The 13,261-nt window shown below is 38.1% G+C and overlaps 1 protein-coding gene across 2 annotated transcripts in view; it reads right to left on the reverse strand.

The window, feature by feature from the left end:
* The window catches only part of MICU2 (mitochondrial calcium uptake 2), a 146,140-nt gene that overhangs the window by 31,203 nt on the left and 101,676 nt on the right, over positions 1-13,261 (reverse strand). For both annotated transcript variants that reach the window (XM_064645334.1, XM_064645333.1), the window contains exons 3-6: positions 11,042-11,073; positions 10,854-10,929; positions 6,220-6,267; positions 1,923-2,005 (exon numbers count right to left, since the gene is read on the reverse strand). In XM_064645334.1, the coding sequence (XP_064501404.1) occupies positions 1,923-2,005; positions 6,220-6,267; positions 10,854-10,929; positions 11,042-11,073 (239 nt within the window). The remainder of the gene's footprint in view (positions 1-1,922; positions 2,006-6,219; positions 6,268-10,853; positions 10,930-11,041; positions 11,074-13,261) is intronic.

The raw sequence follows: 13,261 nt of genomic DNA on the forward strand, positions 1-13,261 counted from the left end.
CTGAATATGTTCACTCGTGTTCATAGCGTTACTTTGGCCTGTAACATATTGTTTTGTAGATGAATAATACAGTCATAACATACATGTTTTGGTGATCAGGGCACTGCTAGTCTAATAACAATTCACTAGGATTGCACCAGGTTTAGTAGGTTAAAAACATAAATTTTTCTAGAATTTTATTTTTTTTTAATCAGCAGAATAATTAACATTTTAACAGAGCCAATTCTTCAAAATTAAAAGATTTTGTGTAGCAACAAATGAGTGTAGGGTTGTGCTGGTTTTGCCTGGGGTAGGGCTAATTTTCTTCACCATGGCTGGTGTGGGACTGTGTTTTGGATTTGTTCTGGACACAGGCTTGATAATATAGAGAAGTTTTTGTTATGGCTGAGCAGGGCTTATACAGAGCCAGGGCCTTTTCTGCTTTTCATACTGCCGTGCTGGTGAGGAAGTTGGGGGTACATGGGAGGCTGGGGGGAGACACAGCTGCAACAGGTGACCCCAACTGACCAAAGGGATATTCCAGACCATATGACATCATCCTCAGTATATAAAGTGGGGAGAGGAAGGAGGAAGGAGGGGACATTTGGAATGATGGCATTTGTCTTCCTAAGTCACCATTATGTGTGATGGGGCCCTGCTCTCCCGGAGATGGCTGAACATCTGCCTGCCCATGGGAAGCAGTGAATTAATTCCTTGTTTTGCTTTGCTTGTGTGTGTGGCTTTTGCTTTCTCTATTAAAATGTCTTTATCTCAATGCATGAGTTTTCTGACTTTTGCCTTTCCAATTATCTCCCCAATCCTGCTGGTAGGGGAGTGAAGGAGAGGTTCTGTGGCCCTTGGTTGCTGGCTGGGGTCAAACCATGACAAGGGTATCTGCAGGCTCAGTTAGGGGCTTCTGGGAATGCTGCCTTGGAAAATGATCTAATTTCAAGCATTATTTTCTAACAGTACTACTAAGTCTAAAAGTATTTTTACAATATTTTATAATATCTTTAAAGTATGACTCATCAATCAACCTTGCTAAGAGGCAATTCACTGAAAAAATGGTGATCAGCGCAAAACACATGCCAGCAGCTATTGTATCATTAATTCAGAGTTTAAGGCTATGAAAGTACACTTACATAAGTTTTTGCCAATTTCTCTATCAACAGGTGCATCTTTTTAAGTTTGAGATTCTATGGTTCTCTAGAGCTGTGCATTAATGGTCACCTTTAACTTTATCCTACTGATAGAAAATAATTTGAATTGTAGTAGCCACGTCAGCTTCTTATAAAACCGTCTGTCCAGTTACCTCCAATATTAATGAAGGATCTGAATTAAGCTGAGGGAATCTATTAAAAATTATGTTTGTTAATTCTGCATTCAACTTTTGACAAGAAGTATTTAGTTAACAGTCTTCTCTTAAATATTTAAAAGTTGAATAAGTTATGTAATTAAGCCTATTCTTCTTTAAAAGAACAGAGTAAAGTTTTCTTTGTTTTTTAAGCATCTGCCTTTCTCCCTCATAGTTTATATAAAACATGGGAAAAACGATGCCCTTCTGCAGCACCAAACAAAATTAATAAAAACCAAGGAAGGATGGTGTATTAAAGAAATTATTCAACATATTTAGAAAATAAAACATTCTTCCAGATTATTATTTAAATTAGCTTATGGGATTAAGGGATGTACACCAACCTTCCTAGTAGCAGATTTTTAGATACAACTCAAAGGCAACATTTATAAAAGTGGATTCAAATTCAAGTACTTCTACAGCAATACTTTGGTATGTGCTTCTTTCATATAAAATATTTTAATAAGTATGTGAACATAGATTGGACTGAAAAATAGGCTTGACGATTTTAATGAATCTTCATTTACCAAATATAACCCATGGATCTATTTAAATGCTTTAAGATGAATATGCATATAAATACACCTACCTTAAAGAATTCTTTTTTTTCAACTCGCTCATTGCCATCTGTATCCAACATTTTAAAGGCAATCTGAAGTCCAGTCTGGGGTTCTGCAACAAATTGCAAAATAACTTTATTGAAAATATACACACAGATGCTTACACTAGCACTTAAATAATGATTACAAAATTAGTAACGACTGCAAAATGAATATTGCCTATGGTTCAGTTCTCCATTGTTACATACACACATGGTACTTCCAGTGAACCACATATACCTCTTCCAATATAAGCAAACTTTTTAAACACCTTTTTACTATAATTTCAAGGGATAATTAATGTAATGGGAAAGTAAGAAATGCCAGCAGTGCCCAAGTACAGCCATGAATGTCCATCTGATCTCCACAACAATATTGTATTCTACAGACACTGTCCTAGTCTTAAGATACTCTCTATGGATGCCTCCATGATCCCATTTCACTTCTGCAGTCTAGCTCTGTCTTGTTTATTAGAGCTCCCTTTCAGGTTAGATGAGTGGAAATTGCCTTCAGAAACCAATAATTATTTCCAAACTGGGTAAAAGAGCTAGTGTACTCCTCAGGTACTTCCTGCACAGGTGACTGTATGCTGGTATTAGAAGTCCTCCCCAGCAGACAGACCGATGCTGTAACAGTGGCCAGCTCTCAGCTCCTGCTCCTGCTGTGTTAGCCCTAGGCCTTTTTTAACTTCTCCTTCTTCCCTAAACAATGTACTCAAATATTACTAAGATGTAATAAACTACTCTTTCCGGTCTTTTTTGACAAAAACATGTTTTGTATGACTCCCATCAAGCTGATTTTTCTCAGGAATTTTACACAATTTTACCCTGCATTTCCTTCACTGAGTGGATGTTTCTTTTCAACACAAAAATGTAATGAGCTCTGAATCTTGCTATAAAAACATAGTGTGTTTTGAGCTCATTCCCATGATTTCCTGGTCTTACTTTGCTTACAGGAGGTGGCCTCGCTCATTAGTGAGCCCACACAGGAGCAGCATGCTGCTGAAAATGTAGTTACAGTTCATTGCAGTAGCAAGCCCTTTTCCCAGTAATTTCTGGAGCACATGAATTAATTCCACAATCCATTTAAGTCAGGCATTAATATGAAAGCCATGGACTTACTGTCTCTGGAATATATTCATGTTTCCAAGAACAATGTTGGACCTATGAGGGCAGTGAAGCAGTACCTAAAAAACTCTAATGCCTTCAGAGTTTTCCTTTTGGAAATATGTTCTAGTTCCATTCTGAAAAGTTTTAAGTCTTGCATTTTCTTTTTTAAAAGAATATTTCTGTCAAGGGAACAAGCTGAAGGAATATCCCATTCCTTTAAAGTCATAACAAGATCATTGAAGAAAGTACTATTTTTACATTTTAGAAATAACTACATCTTCAGCAGTCAATTAACATTCTATGTGAAGCAATCTTGTGATGCATGGATATTTTATAAATACCATTGCAATCTGCACAGCAGAACCCTTCCCCAGCAACTGGGTTGTAATAATCAAAACTGGCTTCCTTTCCATGGAAATGGCACATGCTAAATTTGTGTTACTAGTACAAAAGCAAGAAAAGGCTATCCTATAACATATTTAGAGAACAAAAGTAATTGATGTATTTAATAGTAATTCATACCATCTGTGTTCCAATTTTCAGATAAGAGAGCTGTTACTGAAAATACAGGACCTAAAGCTGCTTATACAGAGATGACATACTTATCTGATATGATGTAACCCCAAAGGTATGTGTTCGTAAAATAAGCATAGTTCAAAGACTACCACAGATATATTTGTATTTAATTAGAATCAGGCAAAAATCCAAAATCTGAACAGAAGAGCTTCATCTTGGCTGTGAGTGCAGGTTAGACCTAGGTGCTTCCTATCCAACTATTCCTATGTTGACCAAGATGTCAATTTGTGTGACTGGCTAATTGAAACGAAGCTTTGAGTAAAGGTGACAACTTCAATTCCTGGACTTCTTCACCAGCCAGCGCGCCATTAACCTATTGCTAGAAATGAAATTCAATACAGCACTGGAAGAAAAAAAGATAGTGATGATACAAGGCACACAGAAAAGAGAAAAGAAGGTCACAGGGGCAAAAAAATAAAGCCTTTGCCTAACACAAAATTACATTTTTAAGTTCGGTGTTGTTACAGACACTGCTTTTGTATGACAGGCAGCATGGTCTGGTCAGCAGTGTCCTGGAACCAGGAGTCTGGTGACTCTTTTTCTGTTTCCCAGTTGTTCTGTTGGTGACTTTGTAGAAGTAATTTAAATATTAATGCCTGCTTTAAGAAATCTCATATTAATTCTCAGTAGTGAGAGAGACAGGTTGTGTAACTTGGGGCTGACTGACATGGGATACTTGTTAGGCAAAGATAGAGGCACTAACACTTGTTGACATTTGCTTTCAAAGTGATCGATATGATAACCCTCTGTGTAACCAAAGCAGCAACATTAGCACTGCATTTTTATCCTGCATCAAAAGGTGCCTTTGTTTCTGCAGTTCAATACATTCTTAAAGAAATTCTGTGAAAAATAATGTTACTTGATTGTTTGGAGAAGTGGAACAACTTGCTCTAATACTGCTTCAGTTTTCTAATTGTTTCAGCCAATAATTCAGCATGAACTCATTTTCAGCTGCCATAAATTTTTAAAGAAGTAGAACCTTTGGCACCTATTACTGCAACTTTAAGGTATTCTTCTGAAATTATAATTTGGCTCAGGAAATCTAGAAAATCCGAGATCACTTCCATGCACAACAGTTTTCCTTTTCTAACATAAATGCATCATTTTTGAGTTGCAACAAATATATTAAAATCAGTATTCTAACTGGGCTAAACTTTTATTTCTGATTTTAAAACCACTTGAGCACATGGTATAACTCAGGTTCAAGCAGCGTGTAGCACGGGACAGTCACCACTGCTGAAGCAGTATATTTGTCTATTACATAGGTTATCTTAATGCATATATATTATTTATTACTGTGTACTAGCTGAAGTTCCCTAAGAGATTATCCACCCTTCATGCTATGTAGTAAGAGCTAATATAGTTCTGCTAGAAATGAGGTAAGCTGCAAAAGGGCTACCTAAACTGTGCAAGAGGTGTATACTGATGGCCATTATCAGGAAGGCTGGACATACTCTCTTCACTCTCTGGAGACCAACAATTATTTGTTCATACTACACCATGAGAAGGTGGATTTCCAGTGCAAGGAAAATTTGTCAATTTGTTTAAGCCTCGGCCATGGAAGTGATGAGGATCAAGCATCTACAGTCCATCAGGCAAAAGTGACTACTTCCTTCTCTCCTTTCCCCATCCACTGACACCATAAATCTAGTATGCCTGGTTTTGTCCCTTGCTGAAAATGTTAGACCTGTATAAGTCATGCAAACAAGACTGCACATGTGGGCTATTCCCTGGACATGCACATGAACTACTTCACTACTAGTGTATGGGTCTCACTGTGTGATGTTCATTGCACACATCTCAAATCTTGGTATTTTTCAACATCGCCTACACTTCATCAGAATAAAATGGAGGGGTGGCAAGCATGGCACAGAGTAAGTATGGGTGAGGAAATCTAGAAAATCCGAGATCACTTCCATGCACAACAAAAAATGCCTGTTTGTAGATAAAGCAAGTACCAAAAGGTCTGTTAGACAAAAAGGAAGGAAGCAAAGGAGGGAGAGCAGAAATACATGTAAAATACTTGGAGAAAATAAAGTCAAAAGGAACAGAGGATAAAAAAAAGGATTAAAAAAGCCAAACAAAAAGACACTGCAGAATTCTTCTGTTTGTATATTGCATCCATTGCATATCTGAACACAAGAATAATAGGGAACAACCTTTGAGATGCCACAACAGCTTTTTATTCCACTGCATGAGCTACAATGTTAATGTCTCATTTCCAAAATGACTAAAACTACTATCCAGAAGACAAATTATTTATCTTTCCTCCCTGTTCTTCCTCCTCTTATAATCTGGTTCTGTAACCAATGTCTGCCCTCTCTCAAAGTCTTTTGAAAAGCTTTTCTGATCCCATGGTGCAGAAATTACCATGATTTTTGAAGTATTGCTATGGACCGATGGTGCCACTATGGAAGTAAGTTCCAATCAATTAAAGTTATATCCATTTATATTAATGCATTATCACTCTCTATATAGTGGGGTTTTTTACATTTTACAATAATGCAGAAATTTAGAAGCTAAAAATTTCAGGAAAAAGTTCCTGGAAAGGTGTTAGTAGCTGAGTATTTATGCCAATGTATTTTAAATATACAATACTTACTTGTAAGGATCGTCAGCAAAAACAGGTACTCTGCATAAGATATCAACCCTGAAATGAAAGAGTTAAAAAAATTATTTGCAAAAAACCCTCCAAAAACTCATAGTAAGACTTGAAACATCAAATCCTATAAATATAAAAACTGTAGTTTGACATAGTATTAAATAAATTTATTAAAGTAAGCCACTTTATTATTTAATAAAGTTTTTACTTCTGTTTTTAGTGCTCTGAAGGTAAAATTCCCTAACCAGACACTCATCAATGCTCATGTCTAATCCAGAAAGTAAGGTTTATTTGGTATTAATAAAAGTCCTGCACTAAATCTTTGGATTCTCACTGAAAACATTCAATGTTTATATAAAAGGCAAATAAATTAAATGTGCTTTGTCACATTTAGTACCTGGGAGGAGAACTACTCTAACATTACCCTGAAGGATCAAAGTCCTCCATCCTTTGGCAGGCTCGCAAAGGCGGAGAATAGCTTCCCTCTAATTCTCAAGGGGAACATGGCAACACGCAAAGCTGCCAAGCTGCTAGATTGTGCTGATAGTACTGCTGGGCCGAGCGCCAAGAGGAGGCTTCTTTTTTTTTTTTTTTAAATAGGAACGTGTCCTTTCTACAAGGTGAAAGTATTTTCCCCCCTTTTGAAGGAAAATTCCAGTGTTTTCTTTTCAAATACCACCTTAAGTGAAAAGCCTGAACAAACACAAAGATGTGATAGCGTCAAAATGGAGTGTACAAGCTAAAGATAGAGAGCGCATAATGAGGGTGGTTAAACAACAGAATTTGAACCATCTGCCCCGCAATAATGTTTGGAGAAAAAATGTAAAGGGCTTTTTTATAAATCACTTTTCAAAATAACTGAGCTACTTTTAACTTGTGAGTTAAAAGCTGAAGCTGCTTAAAATAATGAAGTTCAAACATGCCTATCTGTGCAAAGATAAACTAGTTTTATAATTTATATTCAGTTAATTGATAGATAAAGAATACACTTAAGCTTCAGTGATAAGCAATTAACTTCTGATAAATTACTGTGCACAGACAGCAGCATTTGTATTTGACCTCAGATAGTGACTTAACACTTTTAAGTACCAGTTCAGAAATATTAAATTGGTAAGCGCAGGAGTCTGAAAATTGGAGAACAAATCTTAGCTAAAGGGAGGTCTAATGCTGACCCTGTTGCCAACTCAATCTGGTTTCATATCTCAGCTTTCCTCTCCATCAAAATAGAGCTATTCACCCTATTATCCAACATGCATCATGTGTAAATCAGCACAGTACTACAATCATAAAACCACTATGGAAATAAAAAACACTTTCACCTCAAAAACTTAATTTTGCTTACAAGTTTTAGCATTTCTGCCATCATAAGAATACAAATTATTATTTACATTGCTGTAAAACTTGGAGTTGTGTTCCTAGATAAAACATGTAGGTTTTCTACAAATTCAAAACCAAATAAACAGAGAAAGAACTTCTACTCCAAATTTTTAGCTTATATGCCTAAGTATAAGACAAGATAAAAAAAAAGATAGAAACAAAGAGAGACTGATAAGAAATGAAGCCATTAGTGTGATGGGCAGTGATCAAGATTCCTAATTTTGTTTTGTGTGTGACACAGCAAAAGAACGTTTAAGGAAAGAATTCATAAAGGAATTCAATAAAGGAAGTCAATGAGGCAACTTAGCAGGTCAGTACAGAAAACACCTCCCAGTCATGGACTGCAATGGTGTCAGCACAGAGATCCCTGACTGAAAATTTAACCACCAAGAAATGAAGGAGAGCATCACTGGCCAAGTAGAAGTGGGAGTCTGCCTCTCGGCTGTCCTGAGGTGCGCTGCACAGGGGTAGTCTAGGGAAGACCCGGAAACTGAAGACAAACAGCTTATGCTAGACAAAACAATGAGAGCCCAGTGTTGGGATACAAAATAAGAGACCATACACTCAAAGGAGTTGTGAAAGAAAAACATACTTATCAAAGCATTTGAAAGGATATTAACATGGCAGATCATGTTTGCTAAAGTCATAGGAAAAAAAATGTTGCGATAATTGAGATACAAAATACTGAGCCCCTGGAGAGTTTTAGCTATATAGCTAGACATGGATCATTATACATTATAAAATTTTGCAGAAAGAATCTGCAAAATTTTTACAGAGATGGTAGGATGTGAAGAAAAGATCAATCTAAAGACAACACCCTGCTCAGTGGCTCAAGGGAAAAGCATTTGAATTGCAGAGGTCAGGAAAGAGGACACTTGAAAAGTCACTATAGTCAAATTGATAAAAAGGTAAATATAACAAATATATATAAAATATTCTTTAAAACCTGACTCAGTGCTTTAAAGCAAATCCACAGTCTGTCTGATATTTTCTGGAAGACTGACTATACTAAAATAATTTGTAATACAATTTTTTTAACTTGTGGACTAATTTCCATTAAAAATCTTATTTTAATTTTATTGTCCTTTTACTACTTGTAGTGAATAGCCAATTTATCTCATCCATCAAGTAAATGAAATGTTTTGGTAATTTTCTCTTTAATTCTACAGTAATCATTACAAAGTTACTCAAATTAAAATATATAATGCGGCAAATTTAAAAAAACAAAACAAAAAAACAGCCCACTGAAAGTTATATTTCTATCCAAGTAAAATTTAAAAGATAAAAGCCTCACATACTGTAGAATGACTCAGCATACTTGCAGCCAAGTATTGCAGTTAGCATTGGCAAGATACTGTCATTTTCTGTTGCTTAAGGAACTCTCTCTATCCCTCCCTAGAAATCCGTATCCTCAAACTTTATAGCAAACGCTAACAGTACAATATTCTTAGTGCTGAATAAATCACAAACCCCACAAAATATGACACGAATTTTGAAATTGCCCACTAGAAGGCAGAATTCCCTAGCATTATGTTTTACAAACTAGACTGAATACAGCTTTCCCTCTCCTTGACATTTAAATAACAATTTGAAGGTAGTTAAAATAACCTCAGCTAAACAGTGGGACAGGGTAGATTCATTATTCTGGTATTTGTAAAAGCATAAATGTTTTCATTTTTAAACTGTGATAATAATGCACCTCAAAGCAAAAGCATCAAAGTCACTAAACAGATACCATGATCAAAACCTGTAAAAACTCCGTGTGTTGTGGGGACATATGGATGACTGCACTGAATGTTCCTGCATCGTCTCAAACTCCTGCGTGACCTCTGAAGGACAGAATATACGGACACACAGTGCTAAGCACGGGGAGATCTTGGCCAGAATGCAAAAGACACCAGGCTGAGCATATCACTGAGCCCACTTTGTGCCAAGCACTCAGCTGAGAGAGGTGCAACAAAAGGAGGCTGTGCTGATTTGCTATGTTTGCAATTTCTCTTGGTGGATTCCCAGTTTTCACAGGCGGTGTGCTCTGGGGATTTGCAGTGTCCATCACGAGAAACAGAAAGGCTCTAAAAAAGAAGGTATATAGAGAAAATATCCAAGAATTAAAGACTGGGAATACTTTAAACCTAATTCTGGGAAAGCATGTGATGATTAGTAATTTGAAAAGGCAGGGAATCAATTCAATGCAAAATCCAGCCTTCCCTAGGACAGGAAAAAAATGTTCAGCTTGTTTGGAGATGGTTCAGGGTTGCTAGGGTATGCTGGGGCTTTCAGGAGAGGACTGACAAGCAAGGCATCCAGCTGCAGCCCCCTCCACATCTGCTCAAGGATGCAAGGAATGAAGTGCAGGCAGAAGGGGCCACGAGGCCGCAGGGTAGGTGAAATGCTGCAGACCGAGATTGAGGGCTGCTCTCTTGGCACAAGTTGCCAGCCCTGTCTGGGGATCTGCTGTGCATGGAGAGAGTGTGGCTCATGCCTGCCAAGGAACTGCAGCAGTGCAACGGCAGCTTCCAGAAATGTCCATGAGATAAGGGATTCAGGCTGAACTGTATGATACAGAAAGTTTGTGAATAGGCACTGTCAGTGTTTCTCATTAGTTTGGGGATTTTGGTCTTTGTTACTGGTGAAATGGTTAATTACTCATCTATTTGGTTTCCTTGATCCTCTTGTTTGTTTTCTCCCTTCAATTAATTTATGCTAATGACATGTTTATTTGCTGTTCTTTAATTCCTTGTTCTTACACAAACAATATCCCAGCTCTCAGTTTTCCAATATAAGGTGGAAATGTCGGGTGAAAAAAAAATCAAAGCACATCAGCACTGCAAAAGGTCAAAGAGCTCCTGAAGAGGAAGAAATAGCAGTCCCAAGACTGCTCCTGGAATCAGGGATGCTGCTTTACATAATTAGATACAAATTTTATTTTTATTCTTAGTTGCCACGCATTTGAGTTATATAGTGAAACAGCAGCTTATTAACAAGTCTTAAAAGTCCATTTTGTGCTGAAGTTATCCTTTTCAGCCCCTTTCTCTTCTCCAAGTAGGCTTTTCAGTTTCTTTCATGTCTCCTGCACCTCAGAAGGCTTTCAATTCCCAGCCCTGCCTCTTTACTCTCTTGCATAACTGAGAGATTTGCCAAGGAGGCAGCTACTGGCTAGATGCGGATGAAATCAAATCCATGAAATACATTCAACTCTTACCATATAATGAGATAAAAAGCAACATGTATTTTTCAGTATCAAAAGTGCTCATTACCTTTATCACCAAGGTCTCTAAAAAAGGTCGGCCCTGGTTTAGCTTTGGCAACATACAGCAGTGCAGCATCTACCTCCTTCAAAGACACAAACAAGAAAATATAAAGCCAGTTTTGAAAGAGACTTAATCATTTCAGTAACAGAAAGAATGCAAGTTCTTTTGAAGAAGGAAAGGAACATTTTGCTTACCTTTTTTGTCAGTTTCTTGGCTGAGGCTTTGCCTATAATAAAAAAAAAATCATCATCATTCAATAACAAACTGACTTTAAACTTTGATCAGGTCCTGTGGCATTTCTTCAGATTTTTATGGGAAAATGCTAAGTAATATGAAACAGAATATTTTGCAACAGGCAGTTTGTTTCTAATTCCCATAATGCTTGTGAAAGGACAAGATTCAAAAGCAATACGAGCAGTCTGTTCAAATGTTCTCTCAACCTAGATGAAACCACAGCCCACTTCAGTGTCTACAACTGCCTTACTAGTGTAACTTTGCATACTGTGAGCTACAAATGTTGCACAGATTTCAAACTAAGACTATACAGTAAGAAACAACTGTAGTATTTGGGGGTTTCCGTGCACACATAATAATCCTTGAAGCGCAGGTTGTGCACGTGAAAGCTAAGAAATACTAAAAAAAAAGAAAAAAGTAAGAAAATGTTGACGTTTCTATTAAGGAGAAGTAAACTGAACAACTCTGCCTTCTGAAAGAACATCAGATGAAAATCATGCAAACTCCTAAGGGTTTCCTAGTAGGTCAAGTTTATAAACTCAAACAGGGGAGACACTTGCAGCAGTATAGGTTGTATTCCTGTGTAAATCCACCATTTGAAGAGCTGGATGTATCATCAATGGAACATTCCAGCTGGTTAGGCAGGGATCACAGAAACCCTGTGGTCATGGACCAGCAGGAGTTGTGCTTCATCCTTTCTCTGCCTGTCTGCCCTGTCACACTGATCTGCCTCCTCAGCATTTCTCCTTATACAGTTCTCAAAGCCCCGTTGTCCTTCACTCTTACCACTCTCAGCCCATCACTCTCTTCCTACATCACCAGTTCCTCTGGATTCCAGCCAACCATTCTCTCCTATTTATTCACAGTGTGTAAGCACAAGCTGAGCTGCTTGGATTTGCTCTGTGGACTGGTGCCTCTATGTGCAGCAGGCTGGCATGCTCCATGCTCAGACTCCAAGGCTACTCTGCGGCTTCACGGGCACCTTGCATCCAAAGGGTCACCAGCACAGCACCGCTATTTGGAAACGGACATGATGGAGGCAGCCTGGTGGGCAGCTGTCAGCAAAGATTTACCGAGTGTTTTCACAGGCCCATAATTTAGCCAGACAGAGGTGCATTCTCAGTAAAACAGCAAATTTCCATATTGCTGGCAAATGGCATGCCCAGCTGCAGGGGGTCTCCACCGGCAACTTTCTGCTTTGGACAAGGGAAGCTGCTGGAACATCTCAACCAGCAATAGCTCATTTTTCAGCACAGGCAAACCACTGTGCCCTGGCCTCTGCTCTTTGAACTGGCAGTAACAGTTTTGCTAAAAAATTCCTCTCCCCACACCCCCTCCCCCAAATCAGCCTAAGGCAGACACCTGGCACATAACATTTCAACACAAATGTTTAACTTTGACAAAAGTTATAAGCAACTAAAATTAGGGGTTTAATACTGGAGTGTTGAGTGACCCCAGCAACAGGTGTTGCCAGTACCACCTGTCACTGTGGATGAATACATTTTCGTGCACCGCTTGTACATATATTTGCACCCATATACACACACATATATAAAGCTACATAGGTAGATACCCTCTAACTCAAACAATGTACGAAGTCCTCTACTTAGCCTCATTTGAGACAAAAGAAGTCAGATCAATAACAGAGTCTGAGAACAAGCAACAATCACTGTATCCAGTAAGGCTGAATCCTGAGCAGTGTGATGTAACACCACAGTTACATCTAACACCGTTTACTGCTGCAGAGCATTTTAAAGAATGGTTATTTAGCAAATTAAGTTATTTAGATCTCAGCTTTGAAATGTTGCCCCACTTCAATGTGGAACTAAACTACAGCAGTTCCTTTGGCTCTGGGAGACCCAGATAGTGAGTGACCAGCCTTACAGGAGGGAATGAATCAGGCTGTAGGTCTGCAAAAAACAGTATCTGAAAGAAAAAAAAGGAAAGCCACCTTGTAATGTTTTTCACTGTACATGCTCTTTGCACTTGCTGTCTGTACTGAAGCCAGCCATACACCCTTATTTGGTTAAGAGCAGCTCTACTCATTTCAGTCTCCTGGTGACCCCAAGAACATCACATCTGGGATGGCACCTGCTACCACAGCAGTGTACTGGGGAGTAGCCTTTTCCCAGCATCCAGGAGGATGACAAAGGGAGATAAGCTGAACTCTGCGAGCTGGA

The sequence above is a fragment of the Pseudopipra pipra genome, chromosome 2, assembly GCF_036250125.1.
Source record: "Pseudopipra pipra isolate bDixPip1 chromosome 2, bDixPip1.hap1, whole genome shotgun sequence".
NCBI classification, from domain to species: Eukaryota; Metazoa; Chordata; class Aves; order Passeriformes; family Pipridae; genus Pseudopipra; species Pseudopipra pipra.